The sequence below is a fragment of the Excalfactoria chinensis genome, chromosome 4, assembly GCF_039878825.1.
Source record: "Excalfactoria chinensis isolate bCotChi1 chromosome 4, bCotChi1.hap2, whole genome shotgun sequence".
Taxonomy (NCBI): domain Eukaryota; kingdom Metazoa; phylum Chordata; class Aves; order Galliformes; family Phasianidae; genus Excalfactoria; species Excalfactoria chinensis.
Window position 1 is genome coordinate 40,141,194 of NC_092828.1, and position 22,954 is coordinate 40,164,147.

At 37.5% G+C, this 22,954-nt stretch overlaps 1 protein-coding gene across 1 annotated transcript in view; it reads left to right on the forward strand.

Moving 5' to 3' along the window:
• Positions 1–22,954, forward strand: part of TNKS (tankyrase) — a 107,223-nt gene that overhangs the window by 59,613 nt on the left and 24,656 nt on the right. The window contains exons 6-11 of the mRNA XM_072334226.1: positions 12,383–12,477; positions 14,650–14,716; positions 15,098–15,284; positions 17,247–17,368; positions 17,862–17,953; positions 18,031–18,109. Coding sequence (XP_072190327.1) covers positions 12,383–12,477; positions 14,650–14,716; positions 15,098–15,284; positions 17,247–17,368; positions 17,862–17,953; positions 18,031–18,109 — 642 coding nt within the window. The remainder of the gene's footprint in view (positions 1–12,382; positions 12,478–14,649; positions 14,717–15,097; positions 15,285–17,246; positions 17,369–17,861; positions 17,954–18,030; positions 18,110–22,954) is intronic.

A 22,954-nucleotide genomic window follows, 5' to 3' on the forward strand; every position in this document is an offset into this window, starting at 1 on the left:
GTCCCCCAGTCCTGCAGTAGGACATCTCTTATACAGGCTGCCATTCTGTTGGGTGGTGCACCATATTCCTTCTCTTGCCTCTCTTCTACTTCTTCCTCTGTATGTGTAGCCAGCTCGATCAGCCTGTGAAACAGGAGCTGAGAAACAGAAAATTAATTCTACCAGAACCAGGCAATTTACCTTTCCCCTTACCAAGGAGTCTTCCAGTCTCCTGCTGATAAATGGATTTGCCAAGCCCTGATTAGTATTCTGACCGCTTTCAACTATTTTCATGAAAAATTGTGCAGTTCAAAAGAAAATTGGCTTGCTTTCTAGTTTCTGAATCTGTATGGAGCAATCAATCCATGTTTTCACAAGTGTTTTCTTTGCAGTTGTTAAGCCTAGAAACTTTGACAGTGGTTGAGATTCTCTGGTAATCAACTTGTCTCTAGGAACCGGGGAGATGAATTAAAATCCATGTATTGCAAGGTCTGTGGTCAAACTGTGTTGGTGACACTATAAACCTCTACAATTGAGTATGTTTTTCTTCTGCTGCAGCAGCAAAAATGAAAATGAATACCACATAAATGCATAGGTCTGTTTGTACTATAGATACAATGTATGGGTTTTATTCAGATGAATATTGAATATCTTCTGGAATAATATATTGAAATTTCACATATTTAAACAATACTCTTGGTACTATATTGTGAAAATGACACTTTTATAAAGAGAAAGGATGCATATGTGAGCAAAAGAGTCAGGAGCAGATACCTAACACAAGGCAATTCTGTCATAACCAATAGTAACTATGAATATATGAGAACTCTACATGTACATATATATTTATGTATGTCATGTATAATAAAATATTTGGAGTCACAATTTATGCATATTATTCCCCAAGCTTTTATGAGATTTTTTTTTCTGCTGATATGAATTGTATGTCGTATTTGTAGATATATCAGATGTTGCCAGTCTCAGGGCTTATCTGCAGCACCAAAAACTTGCATGGAAGACGGGAGCAAAGGAATCATACGTAGAAATCAGAGAGCAAAAGTAATAGGATTTTGTTGAAAGCAGACATCCTGACAGTGTATGTATTTACGTGATTCAGAACAGATGCTTTCTTAATTTAATAATAATAGCTTTAAAAAAATCATTTGACTAGAAAATATTTCTTGAAAAAGGCAGCTCCACACAGTGCCTCCAAAACAGGTATTCCAGAATTACTGCAGACAAGCCTTTGCTGCCTCTGCTTATTTGCTACGTTAAACTTCAGTCTGATTTTGATGAGGTACTACAAAACATGTTTGTGGATGTGAAAGGTGTGTGTGTAGGGGGAGGGCTGTATAATATATGTAAATACATACACATTTATCTTCATATGTATTTTAAAATTATATAGGTATATATCTTTATAGACCTTTTCATATACCTAGCTGTGTGTGTGTGTGCATTTAAATACATATGTGTGTGTATCTCAGAGGTACGCCTAGGTAGTGTGTGGTTGCCTAGGGATAAATACGAGCCAGAACACATCTGTTTTTCCAAGCTAATTTTCTGGGCAATGAGGGAGGGAAGAAAGAACATCTGTTTCTGTTGAAAACAAAAATACTATTCTGAAAGCTAATTGTTTTAAAAATGTGTCATTGTCAAAATTCCTTATAGCATTTTTTTTTTTCTTACTTTCAAGATCTAAGAGGTATAGATTGTCTTAAATTGTATTGCTGTACTCAGTGAGGGCTCCATGCCAATCAGCTGTATGTGCTTTTCTTCCATCTCAGATAAAAAGCCTTTCACAGTACCTAGGTAAAGCAAGTCAAAAGAAGGGAGCAGCTTGGGGCTGGGCTACAAGTCATTCTCCAAAGATCTGCTCCAGCCTTAGTTAATCTGTGATCCTTATGTTCTCTGTAGTAATAGATTTGTTAGGGTCTACACTTCCAGCCTGCATGTGGATGAAGGGCTTTTACAGTGTTGAAGTCTAGACCATGAATTTGTTATAATTAAGTGGACTGATGGAGGGAAGATGATGAACTGCAGTCCTTCTAAGCAGCTACTGCTCTCTTACTGAGTACATGCCTCAGTGGCAAAAATAAGCATCACATGTCAGATGCAAACAATTTTGTACTCTTTGGCTACTGCATATTTTTGGAAAACACTTGAAATCAAAGCCTTTCCTCAAAAATAATGGCTACTGCTGGGTTTGGGTAATATGGTTCTATGAAAAAGATGCAATTTCCAATGTAAAAAAAAAAAAGTGAAAAAGCAAATATGGTTATTTATGTTACATGCTTGGAGTGAAAGTGCCAATTAAATGCATACATTAGGAGGAGAAGAGCATTTAAAAGTGCTCCCAGCTGTGCTTTGCTTTTAAAAGACTATTTTGTTTCTGTAGTTCCCGGGGAAGTGGTGGTGTCACCGTCTCTGGAGGTGATCAAGAACTGTGGAGCTGCGGCACTTGAGGGATGGTGGTTAGTGGCACGGTGGGGATGGGCTGACAATTGGGCTTAATAATCTTAGTGGTCTTTTCCAACCGTAATGATTCTGTATCAGGAACAGAGATGTGCTGTTGTACTTTCTTATACCGTGTGATCCCATCTTATTTCATCACTCAAACGTGGCAAAGTAGACAGCATGATTGCCTGTCCCCTGAATATGTAAATGTGTAAATGACTTGGCTTCATTTCTGTCTCTGTTGTCACCTAATAGCCTGCATAGCCCAAGGTGATATATTCTGCATAAGATGTAAAACTGTTCTACCTGCTCAGATTCTGTTACAAGCTCTTAAATTTTGTTCTCAAATATTTCATATATTTCAATAAGTATCACTTCACCTGTTGTTTTCAGGTACTATTAAAAGTGTAGTCCATTATGTCTAGGAACAGAACACGTGTCTTTGAAGACTGGAGGAGATTTACTCTGTAGTCATTCTCTCTGTATTGATTTCTAAAAGTCAGGAAGTCTCATTTGTTAGGTCTTAGTGTGCTTTTCAGAATACCAACACTCCAAACTTATTGGAAGTACTTTTTTCTTTCCATACCTGATCTGTTTTCCCTTGATGACTAGATTCCCACAGGGGACAGCTTCTTGCTTTATGCTATTCATCTTCTGTTGAGAAAACAAGTCAGATTTGAGCGAAGCCATTTAATATTTTATGCACATTAACCTAAATGCTGCGGTCTGCATTTGGCTGTCTGTTCACAGAGCATCGAGAGATTTGAGTAGTGATGTTTTTTCTATTACAATTTTGAGCTGAGTCCTTCCCTTCGAAGAGTTTGTTGAGGTTACGTTTGAGTTGAATGTGGAGGCTCGGTCTGTGGACTACACATTTCATTTCTGCATATGGTTGCCTCCAAGGAGTTCTGTAGATGCCATTTCTGTCCTGTTTGTCACTTCTCTCTCAAAATTCTTGCATGTGAGAGTTACTGAGAAGCCAATTGTTCCATTTTCTTGCCATTTTTTCTCTTTTGAATGTGGTAGCCGAGCGGTCACAATGAATTCTAATGCCTGAATTTTCATCCTAGCATCACCTTGTCCCACCAGGTTGTGGGATTTTCTGATTCTGGTAGATTTGAAGAAGGGTTTGGTGCTGGTTTAAATTCCTTCAGCTACTCAATGCACGAACTATTTTTGCCTGCCTAATTGTATTTTAGTCTGCGAGATTTTGCGATCCTTGTGATTTTCCTTTAGCTTGTAAATTCAGCTGTTTGAATAATTGCTTCTTAAGTGTGGTAATCTCTATTGGTTTGCTGTTTAATCACACACTGAGTTCTTTATGAAACATTTCCTAGCAGAAGGTTCATTAGCACTGTGTTTATATCACGGTCTCCGTTAGTCTTCATGCTGTCTGTTAAAAAATTAAAAATTCTTAGCTACCTCTTTTAGCTCTTTTTCCCAAACATCCTAATTGTTTCATAGCTCTCCTTTCTGGAGATTTGTGTGGCTGTGCTCAATTATTTTATCAGTCTTTCCCCAAACCCTTGTGCTTTTTGCCTTCCCTGCCTCTGTTTTCTCCCAGCGCATCAGTTATCAGTTGCTAACATAACCCCATCATTGACTTCATAGTTTAGGTGGAGAATTTAGTGATCAGTGTAATGCTAAGTGAAAAGAACTGCAAATACTTACATGCAAGGAGAATTATATTTACATAACCATTTTTAAAACTGCGGAATAAGTTGATGGTACAGGGAGGAGATGAGAAGTAAAAAGTGAGGAAAGTGCCAAAATATGGCATTGTACTTAATGCTGAATGTCATTGATGGACAAGAAAATTGAGGTTATTTGATTAGTCTTTTCTAAGTAATATAATACACTTCTGCTTATAAAAGATACTCAATTCTTACAGATGGAATTCTTTAGAATATTCTTTTTCTAATAACCATAACTTTTTAATTTCAAAGCATATTAAAATGAAGTACAAGACATTCTCTATTTTGCAAGGCTGTATTAGTTCTGAAAGGGAACTGTGAAGTCTACTTGACTATATTATAAATGCATTAAACTCTAAAACTTGTTAATTATCACAGTAATGAGAAAATAACTTCTTTTTGTATCTAATTTTGTGAATTATTTTAGACTTCTTGTTTTAATTTGATTCCAAATTATTATAATTTTTTTTCACTCTCAGAAGTGGAGCTGGAATGCAGTTAATTTGCAAATACTGTTCTTAAGAGTACATTCTCACCCCACATTCAATAAAGTGAACAAAAAGTGCTGGCTTGAATGTCCTGTTAGCAGGATGTCCTTTCAAGGCAACAACAAGAGCCATTGTGTTATCTCGGACTTGCCCACTTTTCACTTACCATTTTCAACAGATGCCAAATAATAAAGGAACAAAAATGGCCCTCCTAAATGTAGTGATACTGCAAGTAATTCCCACATAGAGAGTTCTACCTTATCTCTCAGAGTGTTTCCTTTCAGTGTTAAATAACATTCTTTTTGATATTATCAGTGATAATAACATGATCATTCCCTTCAGAAGAAAGTAAGAGAGTGGTTGTTTCATCCTTCTATAGCTCGGCAAGCTGCTGCTTCCTCAGCTGCCAGCATCTGCTGCAGAAGTGTATGCTGCTCTGCTAATCCATTTCAAAGTCCTTTCTCCATGTTTTGCTGTGTGTTTGTCACAGACAGCTGCCAGAGATATATTCTGAGCTTCTGAATCTGGGAAAAACTGCAAATGCTGATTCACTGTGGAAGCTCCCACATTTATTTTTTGGTAATACATTTTTGTTCCCAATTTAAACATCATTTGAACATGAAAATGGGACAGATTCTCCTAAAAAAAACAAAACAAAAAAAACCCCACACAGTTTTCTGAGAATACTGCTGGCTTCTGAACAATGTTGTTTAGCTTTTCTGATTCATCTGTTGAACTGGTCCAGCAAATGTTCAGTGGATTCACTTATTTGCAGTATGTGGCAGTTTCAAGAATTGAGGGCTTTTGCTTTTTAATTCTTAATTTATGATAGTATCAAGGGTCACTAGTGCACCACTTGTGGTGGTGGGATCAGAAGTCAGAGTGGTGGTACCCATACAAAGATTCCAGTGTCTCTCCCAGGCATTTAGCATTACCCTTTTGGTCTCTGCTTCCAAGTCAGGTCTTTGAATATTCACTCTGAAAGTAATGGCAGCAACTTAGTATGGAGGTGTTAGGGAACTGAGGTTCCTCATTAACCTTCAGAAAGCTGAGATGTCTTTTATCTCTTTGCCTTATCTGCTTTTTCTCATGGGTCAGATTGAGCTTAGCTTTTAAAGTTCATTCAGAACATGATTGTTGCCTTCTTCCTCACATTGGCTCATTTTCTCCTGGCCTCTCATTTAGTCCTGATACCTTTCTTGTAGGCAAAGATGATCTTTGAGGTTTGACTTTTTCCTTTTCTCTGAAGTAATCAAAAACTAGAGTTTTCTTTTTTTTGTATAGCTACTGCTTAGAGAGTTGCTTCCAAAGCTATCTACTTGGAGTAAGGATTTGTCAACCTGCTGTCAAGGATAATAATCTCCATGATTTTAAAGTTAAGTGTCAGCGGAGAAACTTGCTGGGCAGGTAGACTGTGCTTCACTTGTGACATTTAGTAGGACTCTCTGCAGATGAAACTTTCTTCTGCTTTGTAGTGCTGCAATGCTGACATGGTTTCTCTCCTCTGGGAAGATGCCCTTGCCCTTTACCCTCTTGTGCTTCTGGGCATATCTTGCTTGCTTTCACTTACTTGCCTCCTCTGTGCTGGTTCTGTTTCTGTGCTAGCAGGTAGTTTTTGAGCAGAGAAGTGAAAGCAGCCATTTCTCATTCCTCCTTCTGTTAACCTCTATGTGGAAGAGGAATGGTTATTCTTCCATGTGTTTTCCCTTGTGCAAGGCAATGCTTGTCATCTTTTCTCCTTTCCTCTATCCCCAGAATCTATGTAATTGAAAAAGCTCTGCTCATAAATCTTCTGCCTCTTATCAATTCTCATCTCATACACATTTTAATACTTCAGAATACATCGGGAAAATATGCCACTCATGATACATGCTTCGTACCACTACCCAGATGGTACAAGACCTGAATACATTTCTGAAGGTATTCAGTGGTAGGGAGAATTTCTTTACATTGGAGATATCTGTTGTTGTTGTTTGTCAGCTCAAAACAGCGGATCACTTTTTTTCAGATACCATTTCCTGTAAAGTCAGAAAGAGTGAATTCTAAATTAAGATACTCTGGGATGTCCAGATTCTGAACTGGCAACCACTCAGTTCCTTTTCTTGGTGCCAGCTGCTGTAAAGCACCATGTGAACTCTTTGACATGGTGTCTGAATTTTGCTATGCTAAATCTCTTCTGTTCAACAATGTACTGTTATCTGTGTTCTGAAGATGAAACAGTTAAAACTACTGCTGGAAACACAGCAGAGTGAAAAATGACTTCCTTATGCATTCCTCTATTTGTTACTGTTAATGTAAGAAAAGTGGTTTAAACTCTTCATCTTTGTGCTTGTTTATCTCTAGAGTTTAAATTCCTGTAGCTAGTTCATCAGCAGTCTGACATACAGCCCTTCCTGTAAGACAAGGTCTACATGTTTGTCCTTGAAGATGCAAAATTAAAGAACATGATTAGGGAAGCTGTACAATTTGGGTGGCTGAAATTTAAAAGCCACGTGAGTGCTGAACTGAAGAACATCTCCTTCTCTGCTCATCAAGAGCGTCGTTCTCTAGCTGAGGTTAAGAACTCTTTTCCTGCTGTATCTCTTGTGCAAGAGCGTTATAGTGTGAATATGAAATAATTATTTTGAGTGATTTGAAATATATGTTTCCAGAAGAGCTTTCTCTTGCATGAGGTAAGTGCAGTCTTAGTGCCATGCAAACAAATGGAGATGAGCTCTTTTTCCAAGAAAGTTTTATAAGCCTAAAAATGAAGGTGTAAAGTGGGCACACTGATAAAATTAAACTGGAAGTCATGCTGTGCAAGGGGATATCTAAGCAGCAAAGGAAAATTGATCATTTGTATTGTAGAAAAGTTCAGGGATGTCTCTTCTAGATTGCACTGTTGCTGGAGCTTGTTTTCTCATCCCATTAATCAGAATGATAAAGTAGCAACTGGGGCTATATATCTGGAATGTGTTCCGAACGCGCACTTGTGACTGATGCAGTTCATTTCTGAGAAGTCTGTAAGACAGCAGGATCAAGGAGATGCACACTGTTTGACTGGAAAGAATGTTTCATAAATTCTAATACATTGCAAGGAGTGCTTGCCTCAAAGGTTTTTCCTTGGCTTACCTGAGTCAGATAGTAATTTTGCCAGGAGTCAGGGCATCTTTCAGTGCAAACTGCAAAACACATACCTCATGTGATTAGAAACTGTTCTGCTCCTCTTTCAATTCAGGGCAGGCCAAGCACTGCTTTGAGGGAGCTTGTAAGACAAACTAGGAAAGCTTAAAATGTTATTTTTTAATTATTATTTATTTATTTATTGCTAATGCTTTCTACAGGCCTTGTGGTTTGACTTGAATAAAGGTTTTGTTTGACAGAAGTTAGATGGGAATTTGCTGCGTTCCTGTTTTCTAACTTAGCAAACATTAAGATAGATAATAGGCAAGGAAAGTAAGTCATATAAAGTTTATGTTAAATATTATTTTAATCTCTCTTCCATTTCCTTTAGTTATATTATTTTTTACATCTTTTGTTAGTAGGGTATTACAGAAGAGCTCAAAATAAACAAGTGTTCTTAGGTATCTTATGCAAAGTCATACTTACTTGTCTGTTTAAGAACAAACCTTACTGGTGCATGTGCATTTAGGGACCTTCTGAGCATGAGTGTAGCCATAATATGTCAATGCCAGAGTTGGCACTGGGGACTTCTGATACTCTGTGCTGCCTCTACCTTGCGAAAAAACCTTTCTCGTAGATGAAATATAAGTGATGATAATTTTAAATCACTGAGTCTTGAAGTTGTAAATTAGATGTAGGGCAAAATGTGTGTGATAAGAAGGTTCTTGTTTGTTGATTTTTGTAGTGTTTGGAATGACAGCTTGTGAATGAGGGAATCACACTCGTTAAGATTGCTATTGGATAGTGTAATATAGGGATTCTGCTGGCAGAGAGCAAGAGCAGGCAAGAACAAGCACAACTAGTTCTTAAAACAGCTCTGTAGCTGTTATTGATCATGTGTGATGTAACATCATTTCATAAGGTCCTTCAGTTTAAAGTTACCAATGAAACAGGATATCCAAAATCACTCTGAACCTGAAAATGCAGCTTTGTTCTGAGGCTGGGGGGCACATTACCATCTGAAAGCTACTGAAAATTCTTGAGCAAGATTGGCAGGAAAGCTGGTGGTGCTTGAAGCCAGCATTACCGCGTTGTGTGCGGACCGTTTGTAGAAACTGATTTTCTGAGTTTAGTGGAGGTAGTAGCTCAGCAGCCTGCTGATGTGGCAATTCCTTGGTGCCTCCTTTGATTTGATACAGGTGGGCAGGGGACTGCAAGACAAAAGGCAGCTGACTTCGAGCAGCCCATCAAACCAGCTGTTGGTAAGAAAGCAGTGTGAAAAGCATTTAAGGCTCAATGGGAATAATATCAGGCTGTTGTACATACATTGTTTAAATCTAAAATGGCTTTTCTCATATTCCCAGGCAATACATTTTCAAAAAGACCACAGGCAGAAAATTGCTTGAGTCTAAATTGCAGGAATGCAAGCTGACAGTGATTGCTATCTTGTGTACCAGGGATCTTACTTGAAATGCACAGTACCTGCTTTGACTCAATTACAGATGCCATAAAACTTTAAAATAATGTGAGTGTATTACATGAGAGTCTACTTTGCTTAATAAAAGTGGAGTTGTACTCTTTTTAATTATGCTAGAATGTAAGAGAATGTGATTGGCTTGGTAATTGTGAATGTGAGTTTTAAAAGGTAAATGCCCTCTGGGGATTCTTATTATTAAGTCTCTTGCCGCCTATTGCAAGACATGAGAGGAAGGGTTAATTGACACCTTTTAGTATTAAATGATTGTGTTGATATAGCTGGCAGGTGCAGTAAGTATATAGCACTGTTGTTTGTGATTATTAGTTTCTACTAGCCAGCAATGTACCCTCACAACACAGAAAAGCAACTGTATCCTGGGCCACTTCAAAAGAACTGTGGCCCTCAAGGCAAGGGTGGTGATCCTGCCCTTTGCTCTGTGCTGGTGATACCTCACCTGGAGCACTGCGTCTTCAGTACAAAAGTGACATAGACCTGATTGAGCATGTCCAGAGGAGGGCCACAAAAACAGTCTCAGGGATGGAACACTTGCCCTGTGAGGACAGGTGGAGAGAGCTGGAGCTGTTCAACATGAAGAAGTGTCTCTGGGGAGACCTGAGAAGTGGGGCTATAAGAAAGAAGGGGTCAGACTCTAGCAGGATCTGTTCTGATAGGACAAGGGGAAATGGTTTCGAACTAAAAGAGAAGAGATTAAGATCTAAGGAAGAAGTTTTTCTGCAGAAGAGTGGTGAAGCTGTGGCACAGGTTGTGGTGGTGGCTGCACAAACTCAAGATCAGGCTGGATGGAGCTCCAAGCACCCTGATGTAGCTGTAGGTGTTCCTGTTCATTGCAGTGGAGTAGGACCAGATGATGTTTAAAGGTCCCTTCTAACCCAAACGTTTCTGTGATTCTACTTTTCTAACACTATAGAAACAGTGCATTGATTTTAAACAACACTATCTTTATTAACATCACTTACTTTTGCGATGGGAGGTAGGGAAGACTAGTGAGCCCAGAATGTTGGCTAGTTTATGTAGCATGATATTGTTTTAGGTACTTCATTCCTGTTATTAGCATGCAGATTTTAGCACTGGGTAGGTACTTTAAACTATTAAATCTATCTATCCTATTAATGAATGTTCTCTCTCAAGAGAAAGAAAAAGATGCCCTTAAAGTATCACTATGGTAGATGCTTTTCTGCTTCCTCCTTCCTGGAGCATACGAAAGTGAATATCAGAGGCTTGTGGACTGGCAAATTTCAGTCCCATCTCCAGAAGAGTGCAGGGAGCAGCAGTTATCTTTGCTTTGTGGGGGTAGCATAGCGCACAAGACAAATATCAGGTAGTTGGCTGCAGCTCAGTAGCTCCTGGTGTGTTGGGGAAGGCGTGGTTTGTTCATGGATCTGTGATGCCTGTATGACCTTACTCAGGAAGAGAAAGAAGTAGCTCACATTCCTGAAAGGTAGGGATGTAAGCGGTCAGAAGATTTGGGATGTCATTGCTTTGCTTCATGTGACAGCCAAGGCAACTGTCAGAATAAACAATGCTTGAAATATTTTGTTATCATTAACCAGTGGCATAACTTTTACCCACACTTTCATTAGTGTTTATGACATACAGGAACCAGCTATTGTATAATGGCAGCAGATGTGAAAGGATTTAAAACCTTCTAGATCCTTCCAGACTGTTAATTCAGTAGTAGAAACATTTCTGGAACAGAGTAACAGACTTGAAAAGCCAAACAGCTGCAGACTCGATTAGTTTTGGTGGTGACTTTTGGTACTGTGGAGACATTTTAAGGATCTCTGGGTCAGGAGTGTTAGAGATGCTTATTTTAAGCATGTGTAGCAAATAGCACAGACAATTCTGAAGGTAAGTGTTATAGAAGTTTGCATAACTGCTTTCTCAGACTGAGTTATCTCTAAGTGTTTCTTAGAGACACCTTGTGATGTCATTGCTGACAGTACAAGCTGTGTCATCACTCTGGCATACAGGACATTTGGTACGTGTCCAACTAGATGCTCTTTCTGGAGCAAACTAGCAAGGTAAAACATTCACACTGCTCCAAAGTATGGTCGTGCAAAATGCATGTTAATTCCTGGAAATCTCTTTCATTTATGATTATATAGTGCTTGCTGCTGCTTCCCACAGATGAGACCATTTGTCTGGATTTGTTTTAATCTCTGTAACAGTGAGAATGTGATATCTCACCTGTAATACTATATAATGATGTTTTAGTACCTACAGTAAATCTATACTTGGCTTAATAATGTAAGATATATCTTTGTGTGTTCAGGCTGATTTAAGCACGGGGTTTTAATCGAATAGGAATGCATTGTTTTATTATGCACTGCAAAATAAATAGTAAGAAAAATCTCTTTAAACTAGACTGCTCCCCAGCCTTGGGAAGGAGCAAACAGCAACAACGTCACCTGGTCATGCAAGTAATTAGTTCCCAGAGTCTGCACACAAAAGTTGTTTAATAATGAAAACTTAAAATAATAGAACTTAATTATTATTATTAAAAAGCTTTCATTTTCAATTATTAGTAATTAGCTACGGTGAAGGATCTTACTATTAGTCTATTATTCTGTTATTATGCTCTAAGATGCATTCAGACTGAAGATATGTATTCTGCAGAAAACTGCAAACTGCATGCAGTTTGCTCTCTTAGCACAGTACACTAGCAAGGTGCTGCAACTTGTTTGGTGCAGAGCTGAATATAAACAGTCCAGCAATGGGATAATTTTGTTCTGCAGTCTGATTCTTATGTGCGTGCTTACTGCAGGAAGACTGTGTACAAGCAGTTTTGGAATCTGTGAATATGCAGTTTGAACTGCATAGGTTTGCTCATGAAGCTTTAAAAAACGCCAACTTAATTATGGCATTTAAAAATAGAACGAAATTCTAGCATTAATAACAAAATAAAAATGCAGCAACGAAGACACTGGACTATTATTTAAAATAAGAGAGATATAGATTCTTCCCCACCTCCAGGAACATGAATTTGCTTTGACGACAGGCAGGGCATGCATGTGTTATGTATTTGTTGACTAGGACAATGACAGAAGGAAAGTGTAACTCAACCTGATCCAATGTGTAAGGGAAATAGAATGTTTAAATATTAGGAAGTAAAGCACAGAAATCTGTGGGTCCCATTCTTCATCTCGTTTTGTCTTATTTTACAGTCCACTCCTTTACACCTAGCAGCAGGCTATAACAGAGTACGAATAGTCCAACTTCTGCTTCAGCATGGTGCAGATGTTCACGCAAAGGACAAAGGGTATGTAAAGTGACTTGATTTATAATCCATTTGCAGCAGTTGTTTGCTTTTAGCCAAGATAAGTTATTTCTCTGCTTAATGTTGCAATGTAATCTCAAATAGTTGCCTTAAAAGTATGTGTTTCATGATAAATAATCTTTTTTTTATGCCCCAATAATAGAATATCTTTGTCTGCCCTTGTTTTAAGTTTCCTATCACACCTTTAATTTTTTCCTGTAATTTTTTCTTGCATCCATGCAAAGACTTTGCTTTGGTAGCATGTACTGACACCATAATTTTGGCAAAGGTAGTAGGGAGGGGATGCATGAGCTCAGTGGAGGGGTTGGGGGTGCGGGGGAAGCATTGAAAATTTCCTCTATAATCTAGTTATTTTGTTGCATTTATATGCGGATGTAATTCCAGATAACACCAGTGATACTCATAGGCTCAGAACTACAGGTCCTTAGAGATCTACCTTGATTAACACTGCAAGCAAAAAGCAAGATGTACTAGAGGCTGAAGTTTCCTTTTTGCAGCAAGGATTCTAATGAAGTAAATTACAAGAAAAAATATGCAGCAGTCAGAAATCTGGAGCTACATATTGTTCATTGTTAGCAGTGTGATTCTGAAATATGAGGTGAATTCTCACAGTGGTCAAATAGGACTGAGAAAGCTTAGTCCTAACAGCAGAAATCAGGCTTCTGGTTAAAGGCATATGTTTCATATTTGAGGTTAGTAGGGGTGTGTTAATGGGTCTTCTCTCCAGCTAACAGCAGGCTTGAGCCAGCCTAGTGTTAAAGAAGATTTTAAATTAACTCCCCAAAGTAGTCTTAAGTATGTTTAAGCTCTTGAAGGTTAATTATTTTCGCACTTTATCTGTGCATTTAGCCTTAGTGGCTTTGATTAAAGTTGAAATGCATCACAACATATTATGTATGCCACAAAAACACAGTAAAGATGCATGTAATACCTATTGGTAGATCCAGAAATTTCTAAGCAAGTTTGAGTATATCCTAACTTTCAGAGATTTGATTGAAACTGTGTAAAACATTCCCACATGTTTTAATGAGGCTGGAATGATCTACTTGGAAATTATCATCATGTGAAAAGTAATTACACTGAGCTTGAGCAGAGAATAAGAAAGGGAAAGAACAGTTGCAGGAACCTTTAAACAAGTCCAGTATACTAAGATATGATTAACAGCCCAATGAGCTGTTTAGTGGCACTGCACGATTACAGTGTTTGGGGAGGAGTTGTTGTTTTGTTTGTTTGTTATTTGTTTGTTTCATAAAGGAAGCAAGCTAGTCTGGTCCTTGCTTTCCCAATGCTCTTTTTGCTAACTTTGCAATTCTGGGAAGCACCCACTATTTTTCATGTATGGTGAAGGTTTAATTGTTGTTTTCAGTGTATTATGCATTCTGGTTTGTTGAGCCATAACAAGCTTAGCTTGCTGGGCTTGAATTAAACTCTTCTGATTCTCTGTAGTAACTGTCCTCTTTGCATCTTCCTTTCAGTGTATGACTTTTTCTTATTACCTATCTTGTGCTTGTAACTAGATCCCTTTCGTTTATTTCACTACTGTTATTTTTAAGTATGGCCTCTGATAGTATAGCTGTACAGAAAACACGTGGACTCTCTCAAAAGTCTCTTGCAGAGCTAAATAGGTAAAACTGTGAAAAATACAGTAAAATGAAATAATTCCACAGTCTGGAGCAGTGATTTCAATCTGCTGCATGTGGATATCTGTACATTGTCATAATATTCCCAGGAGTTACATTAGCATTATCTGATGAGTTCTGCCTTTTAAACAACATTTCATATAAACAGGAATGCATGTTTAGGCAAGAACAGAACATTGACTTCTCCTAAGCATATTTAATGTGGAAGGGGATGTTTCCCCCCTCCCCTTAATGGCCTCACAAAAGATAATTGTGAAGGTAATTAATACTAATCTTATTGGTAGATTAAACATCCGTGGCCTGCAAGTAAAAAGAAAAATAGCTTTAATGTCACTCTTGAATAATGTTTTGTTTGAGAACTTTAGATATTTCTGGTGATCTGTCAACCTTAATTTTTAAATATCTTAATGGTTAAGTTTAATTTAATTTCAGCTCGTCTCTCACTAAGAATGAAATGGTACTTTCTTCAAAACTGCCACTTGAATAAATTTATCATTTGCCTTCTTTCATGCAGTGGTCTTGTGCCTCTTCATAACGCATGTTCATATGGACACTATGAAGTTACGGAGCTGTTACTTAAGGTAAGCAGGAGGACAGAAAGTGATTATTGTGAATTTAGACATGTTTGAACTGCTCATACCATAGTTGAAAAGGAAGATCTTGTCTTTATTGGGTTTCAGGCATCCTGTAGTTCTGAAACCATACAAATTCACATCTATGGTTTTTCCCTATCTGATTTATTTAGAGATTATAGAGTTTAAGTAATATGATTTTTTTTTAAGGAATCTGCAGGTTTTTTTTGAGGATTCATCATGCTTTTACATGCATCGATTTCTATAATTCATTTTTGTGTGTGTGTTCACGTGTGAAAGAATGGAACTAGTTTTTATAATGAAAATATGTGCACTTTTAGTAGTTGAAAATTACTTCCTACTAACAAAAAGCTTTCTTTCCTGTGCTAGCATGGTGCATGCGTTAATGCAATGGACCTCTGGCAATTTACTCCCTTGCACGAGGCTGCTTCCAAGAACCGTGTAGAAGTCTGTTCCCTCTTGCTGAGTCATGGTGCAGATCCCACATTAGTCAACTGCCATGGAAAGAGCGCGGTTGATATGGCTCCAACACCTGAGCTGAGGGAGAGGCTGACCTGTAAGTATGTTCAGATTTGAAACAGCTATTGGTGGGTGTGAAGGGGTGCTTTCCTTTCAAAGCAACTGCCTCATAAATCACTGAGATGCAAAGCAGCAAATAAATGGTAGATGTACTTATTGCTTTGAAGTAGATACCTCTATATGCCATGTTTTTTTTAACGTCTGGTGGGTTTTTTTTCCACACGTAAAATGTTTAAGGCCAGAAGATACTGCTGGATCAGTGTCCATTGGTGATTTTTATGCTTAGAGTCTCATCAAGCCATATAGGGACCTCTATATTGGATCTATGAACACTTGAAGTAACTTACAGAAGGTATATAGCTTTGCAGCGCAGGCTTATGAGGGAGAAATTCCAGCACCTTCTTCTGTAGCCTTTGCGGTTCTCGTGCTGTTTACATAATATGCTTCAGTTTTAATTCGAATTTGTCTACCTTCATTTGCCCTCTTTTGGCGATTTGTCTTCTCGTCATTATAAACTGTGAAACTGAGACAAGTATGGAAACAAGACATGATGAAGTTACAGAAAAGACCTTGAGAAGTACATTCTGAACTCAGTTATGTGTTGCTTCACTTGTAAGCTTTTGATTTACTGGCACCTTTTGAAAATAGCAGAAGACCCCTGATACTCTAAGAATGTGATTGTGCACAACTCAAAGTCACAGCTAGTCAGGTTGCTGTCTGTCACTGTTCTTTGCTTGTGAAGGTGGTAATGCAGAAATGAGATCATGTGCTTTCCTGTAGGAGAAAAGAGGTTAATATCTTTCAGCTACTTCTGACCTCTCTGTTCTGGGCTGGCTTGGGAGGTGATACTTCTGACTTTAAAGCAGGTTGATTTATCAGTTGTTTAAAATAACAAGCAAAAATGTAAATCTGCTTAAACTCTGTTCTGTTTTTGTGCTTATAGATAGCAGAGGGGGCTAGGGAAAGATTTTGTATCCGTCAGTAATTACTGAAATGTGTACAAAAATCTGAACTTTATGGCAAATTTGACATCTTTCTGATGGAATATGCTATCTTTGCATACCCAAATTACATGTTTAGTATATTCTTGAATTCTTTGGCTTCATATTTCATGAATAATATATTCATTATTTCAGGATTTCTTTTTAGTTGTGCTTCGTGTAATGCTGTCTTTAAAAAGAAATTTGAATTCTATTTGAAATGAAAACTTTTTTAACCACAAATGCACTGGATGTCAAGAGGATTGGGAGAAAAAAGCCCAGCCTAGCCTGCTTATGAAAAGAAATATAAAAGCAAAACCAATATTTATACTGAGATGACTAAGCTTTTTGTTTCTCGTTCTTAGGTTCAGACCTTGTTGTTAGCCTGCCTCTTATTTGTATATATTAAGAGAAATGCTTTTCGTCCTTCTCAAAATAATTTTCATCTTAAACAAGCCTAGTTGCTGAGCTGAAAAAGTTGTGACCTAAAAAATAAAACTACCTTTGTGCACTTAAAAAGATATAACTATGCTCAAAATCTTTGGAGCAGACTGGCTTCAAATGCTTAGCTAGTGTAGCTTTCTTTAAGACAAGTAGTTGAAAAGTAATATTTAAGTGATACTTTAAGGCTTTACCTTGAATATTTCTAGCTATAAATACAGTGAAGTTTTGAAAAAGCAGCTACAAGGCTTTCTTTCTGCAGAGCACGTGGGAGCTATGTGCTCACTTGAACACATGACCGCTGAATTATCTATGTATGCCTTTAATATCTAATAGTTGAAGCAAAAGAGGGAGAAAAATTATAAGCATTTTACTCAGGGAATCTCTGCTCTTCTTTAGAATGTCAGCTTGATTTTGGTAAACCACATTCTGTTTCATGTTCTGCATCCCAGGACAGCCACCGTACAAAGATGTACAGAAGTACTCTTGCTGCCTCATAATATGTTCTAGCTGCCTTTTTCTAGTAATGCCTATAAAGATGATGTGCTGAATATTAAATGCATTGCTTTCTCCAACAGATGAATTCAAAGGACATTCTTTACTGCAAGCAGCCAGAGAGGCAGATTTAGCCAAAGTGAAAAAAACACTTGCTCTGGAGATCATCAATTTTAAGCAGCCACAGTCACATGAGACTGCTCTGGTAAGATTACAGGGACGATCCATTTATTTTGTGATAAATGTGGTGGTGGTACTAGTTGAGACATTATTTCTACGTTATGAACATTTATTCATCATCTGAGATTGGGGATTTGCTATCAAAATTTTAAAAATAAATTGCACTTATAGAAATAATCGTATATGATTCTTATCACATTTTTTTTTTTTCCTGTTTGATCGTAGAAACCTTCTGGCCAGTGCTCACTTGTTTTCACTTTCTTCTGCCTTTTTCCCCATTACACTGTTCTGTTGTTGATCAGTTGTGTTTTGCTAGACTTGAAAAGTACCATGTGAAACATGCAGCTTTCTCATAGCAGAAGAAAAAGGCTCAGTATGTTATGTGCTCAGTCAGAGATATCACAAGTTTTGTTTGTAGTCTGATGTTTAGCAGAATAATTAAGACACGAAATCAAGGATCTCAAGTCTTTCTGCCATCTGTGTTGTTGAAATGGTGCTTTATATTTACTTCTTTGTAGCACTGTGCTGTGGCCGCTGTGCATCCCAAGCGGAAGCAAGTTACAGAACTATTGCTCAGGAAAGGAGCCAACGTTAATGAGAAAAACAAAGAGTATGTTTCTGAAATTTTTACTTTTTCAAAAGACTCTGTCATAGGAATGTAAAAATAATACCTCTTTCTTCATCTAGTTTCATGACACCTTTGCATGTTGCGGCTGAGAAAGCTCATAATGATGTCATGGAAGTTCTGCATAAGCATGGAGCAAAGGTAAATGTGTCCAAATATATGTTATGGGAGAAGGCAAGAGGGAGGATTATATCAGTTAAATACAATGTTAGGTTGCCTTTTATTCTGAATGTCTTGTGCTTCTCATATCAGTCTTGAACTGTGTTTATCTTAAATCAGTACAGCATGTTCAGGAATCCCATATGAAAACTAAGTCTTTTCTCCAAATCACCTAATACAGGATTTAGGAGTTTGTCTTAACTCATCTTTAATGAATCTTGTTATTCAGATGTAATAAATGTGCTCATATGATTGACTTTTGTTGCCTTCTCTTGGAACTTGAAAATGCCAAATGCAGGAATTTGCTAATGCTAAATGTGGTAGACCAATGCTAGTCATAGTTAAGCACTTGCTTCCTTCTGCATTTCTTGATTGTTGTGGCATCCCATTTAGCTCAAGTGATGCTTAACAACGTAATTTGTGAGCCTGTGTCAAAGCAAGTTATTAGATAAAGGTAAAGTATTGACTTCTTTATTTAGTTTGTTTTCTAGCATCTTTCAGAAGTATTACAGAATTTTCCTTTGAGTTTTAGTTGATTCACTAGAGGACTGAGTGATCTTGATGAAGTATAGTTATTATCCTTGAAACTAATTCTTTGCTACCATTGTGTTATATGCTTCCTATGTTATACTCAGTAAATCCATTCACATTTGTGATCAGCAAGCACTTAAACACTTAAAAACAGGTGCCTACTCTTAGTCAGAGTTACATGTATATTTCCATGCTGCACTGGAAGAGGTCCCTCCTGTGTCTTAAGTTGCTTAGCTGTAGAATGGTAGATAATGCAGGTCTATGAAGGACTGTGAAGTTCCCAGATGGGTTGTGCTCTCAGCTCTTTCCTCATAAGGGAATTGTTCTTACCCTTATAACTCTTCTCATCACTAGCACCGGAGTGAATCTTGTAGCTCAGGCAACAAAAATTGAATTTGTTTTCCAGCTGCCTTGTATGATGACATTTCCATATCTCTAATGTAAATACCTTAATCAACATATACTGGGATCGTTTGCCTTTTTAATATATATGACACGGTAGCACGGATCCTGCCCATGGTCTTATAATACGCAGGGAATCCTGATATATTGTTATGTTTTTGTATTCATGCTCTACAGCACAGTTCTTCTGTGCCAAGATCATTAATGAAAATACTAAACAAAATCATCCTGCAGCCAGTCACTGAGAAGGCTTTCCTCTTTTAGTACTTACAGTTCTTCAACCAATTTTTATTTTTTCATATCTTCAGAGAAGATTCCCATTTGATCCCTTAACAAATGCTCACTGAAGGGTAGACGGATGAGGCTTTAATTTGAAATCATTTATCCTGTCAAAGGAAGGATACTAGATGAGTTGTCTTAAAAATACTTTTAGAAACAGTACTTGGAGACTAACAGTTTGAAAAAGGTGAATAATTAGAGCAGATATTTTTTTCTTGAAATTCAGCACCAAAAAGTAAATAGAACTGATTCACAGAAAGACATGTGGACTTAGGAGACAAAGTCGTGTAAAGCTTTGTGGGTTGAGAATCCCACAATTCCATGATTAGCTTTCCAGATTTTAGGTAGACACGTGCTTATTACAGGGGATAATAAGCACTGAAAAAATAAATTTGGTTTCAGAAATGCAGTAGGTTTTGGATCATGATAGCTAACAACATGAAAAACTATGTGGTCTATTGTGATTGCGTAGTTTATCTTCTCTCACTTATTAGATAACTTAGCATTAATAAAACTAATATTAAACTTTTATGCAAATGGACATCTGTATAACAGATACCTGGGTCATTCCAGAGCTTTCAGGGTGAAACTAGACCTTTTTCCTTTTTTGTTTTTTCTCCCCTTGACATTGATTCACTCCTATTTATTTTTGATGCTGCACAAAGGAGGGGGGAGGAAGAGATTACAAATTGTCTTTAAATAAAGTGCAGAAGAAGAGCAGTTAGAACTCTTGCATTGCAGGGAAGGGTGCTGTGATACTGGAACAGCTGTCTGAGCATGGTTTCCATCCCAGGTTCTTAGAATGTGTAACTTTTAGAAAGACCTCATAGAATACTGCAGCTTGAAAGCTGTTGCATTTTGTGCTGCTTGTAGTGTCAAGGAGCATGAACGTATTTAGGGCATTTGATACCAACAAAAAACTGATACGCTTATGATGTCTTGCAGAAAAGGTTCCTGAACCTCTGCTGAGCTTCAACAAGTGCTTGACAGCAAAGGGAATATTGTTGTAGCTCTCTGTATGATGCTCTGAGTCACCACAGTTCAGGGAGGAAAAGTCTCTTCAGAATGGTTACCTATCATTAGATACTGATTTATTGAGCTAATATATAACTAGGATGAGGAAAATGAAATAACAGAAAGAATTGTATATGAGATATGCTGTGTGTGATAGTATCTTTCCATGAGAAGCCTTACTTAAAAATGCTTTGCATTTGATAACACCATTCCACTTTTATGTTGCAATTTGAGCATTGGAGTGACCGTGTGCATATTAATGGTGAAGAAGGCAGATACAGAGACAGTATGATGTGAAAATAAAGGTTGTCAAATCAGTCACTTTTACTGACAAATCTGCAAGGAGTTAAAGTAATTAAGAACTACTACCTTCTCATTCCAGCCTACTAAAAACAGGAGCAGTTGAATGCTTCTAATTTGTGTAGTGCAGCTAGAACTGTTTATCTTCTTGGCGCACAAATAAGACAGTACAGCTTAAATATTTTACATTTTGTCAGATGGAGTTTAAACTTCAGGTTTGAATTTGATAGGGTATATTGAATATTGAAGATTAACTAACCCAGATATCTATTTTACTCTGTTTGATTTTTGAGAGATTAACCTCTATTTGTATTTCTTTCAGGAAGTAGAGATTTACAGTGGCATCTCTTGACTGTCAGATTGTTTTAAATGCTCTTTTTGGTCTTCATTTTGAAATAAGTCCTGTTGCCTTCAACCTTAGTGGAATACATTCTTGATTTTCTTTTGGGTTTGTTTTAGACAAGTGCTGGATGATTGGTGAGAGCAGCTCTGTTTCACAGTGAACATAATCCCCATGAAACTGCCCTGCAAAGTCTAATTCTCTTTTCTGAAAGAATAGTTTCATTTGGTATATGCATTCCTGTTGGTCAACTGCAGCCATCCCTGCCCCAGAAGTGAGCATGTGTGTCTTCAGATGGCTGCAGTTCTTCTGCCACAAGAGTTGATTGCTGACAAAGATAGTTATTTGAAGGTGAAAGGAGACCTGTATACGACACATGATATGGTGGATCTGATGACTTTGCCAGTGTTCCCTTCAAGTGAATATTAGCATTTTTTCCAGGTCACAGTTGCTATCAGTTTGTGCAGTGTGGATGCCTTCCACAATTTGTTCTGCACAGGAATATTGAATACAGGAATCCGGTGTTACAGAAAACGTTAACTATGGTTGTCTTCCCTGGATAGCACAGTGCTACCATCCACTTCTAGAATCCACAAGCCTCACTTAATTCTGTCTTTGCTACTAACTGTACATAGCTTGAGGCTTGTGCTCCTGTCTGTGGCCTTATCTGTAGTGAAACGTATCTGATGTCGTGAAACAGATGAGGGTCATCACCTGAACGATATTATGGATTTGGGACATTCAGCATCTAGTTAATATTTATGAAGGCAGTAAAATTTTATTTGAAACAAAACTTTTAGGATAATCCCATGAGACAGTCATCAGCTGAGCATGGTTAGAAGAAAGCAGAACTGTTCTCCTGTACGTCTTTCTGGGAGAGAGGTTTGTGATCTGAGAAATTCCTGTTTTACCAGCCTGTAGAATTGTTAGGAGATGTAAAAGGCTTTCAAACAATGTCCAAAAAACTGTCTTATGTTGTTCTTTCTGTTGTGTTGGTGTAGATGTCTTGCAGATACTTGTATATTTTTTAACCCTCTCAATTAATAGATATTTGCTATGTAGTTACTTCACTCCAAATCAAATTTTAGTCTTAACCAAAGTATTTTTTCACTGGTTTTCATGGAAAGAAAGGTGGTAGGATTTGAAGGATGTGTTTTTGGTGGGACAACCTGGCAAAACCTTTGCTGCCACCACAAAGATTTTAGTAAAGTAAAAAGGCTGGTTTTTACAGTAACAGAATATTATCCATGCAGTTCACAACCTACAATCCGTAGTCTTTGAAATAGATAACAGGTTCTGAGTTAGTTGTAGAGAATACAGAGTAGTTATATATTTCATAGTGGTTTAAAAAAATGAAAAAAGCTGTTGGACATCTGCATTCAAGTTTGTCATGAATGGTTGCTAGGTACAAAGTATCTCCTTGAAAGCTTATTTTCTGTAGTTTTTTTCCCCTCTTTTAGAGCTCTTTATTATTCTCTTCCTTTCTCTGATAGTGAGCCCACAGCAATGCTTCCAGTGATTCAGATTCTCTGTTAGATCTTCGCAGACAGATAGGTTTCCATTATATCACACTCTTTGAAAGCAATACCTTTTTATCATTTTGCTTGATTTTTGCGTACTTACGTAGTCTTGTGTTGAATAGATTTATATCCACTTTAAGTTCTTATTTCTGTTAAATTACATGAAACGAGGACTTTGTATCCGGCTTCTTCCCTTCCTTCTCCTCCCATAGAGTTCTTAATGTGACATCTTTGCTTTAATTCTTGATTGTGAGTCATGTTAATTCCTCTTCAGAAGATGACATATGGTAATTTATTTGAAACGTTTAATTATTTACTTCTTTCTTTTCCTGTATGAGAGTTTGGCTTTTTTAAACTTGATCATTATTTCAAGTATGGTTTTGGGGATCTCTGTTTTATGATTACCATACATACAAATTACCTACCTTTTTTAAAAGGCAA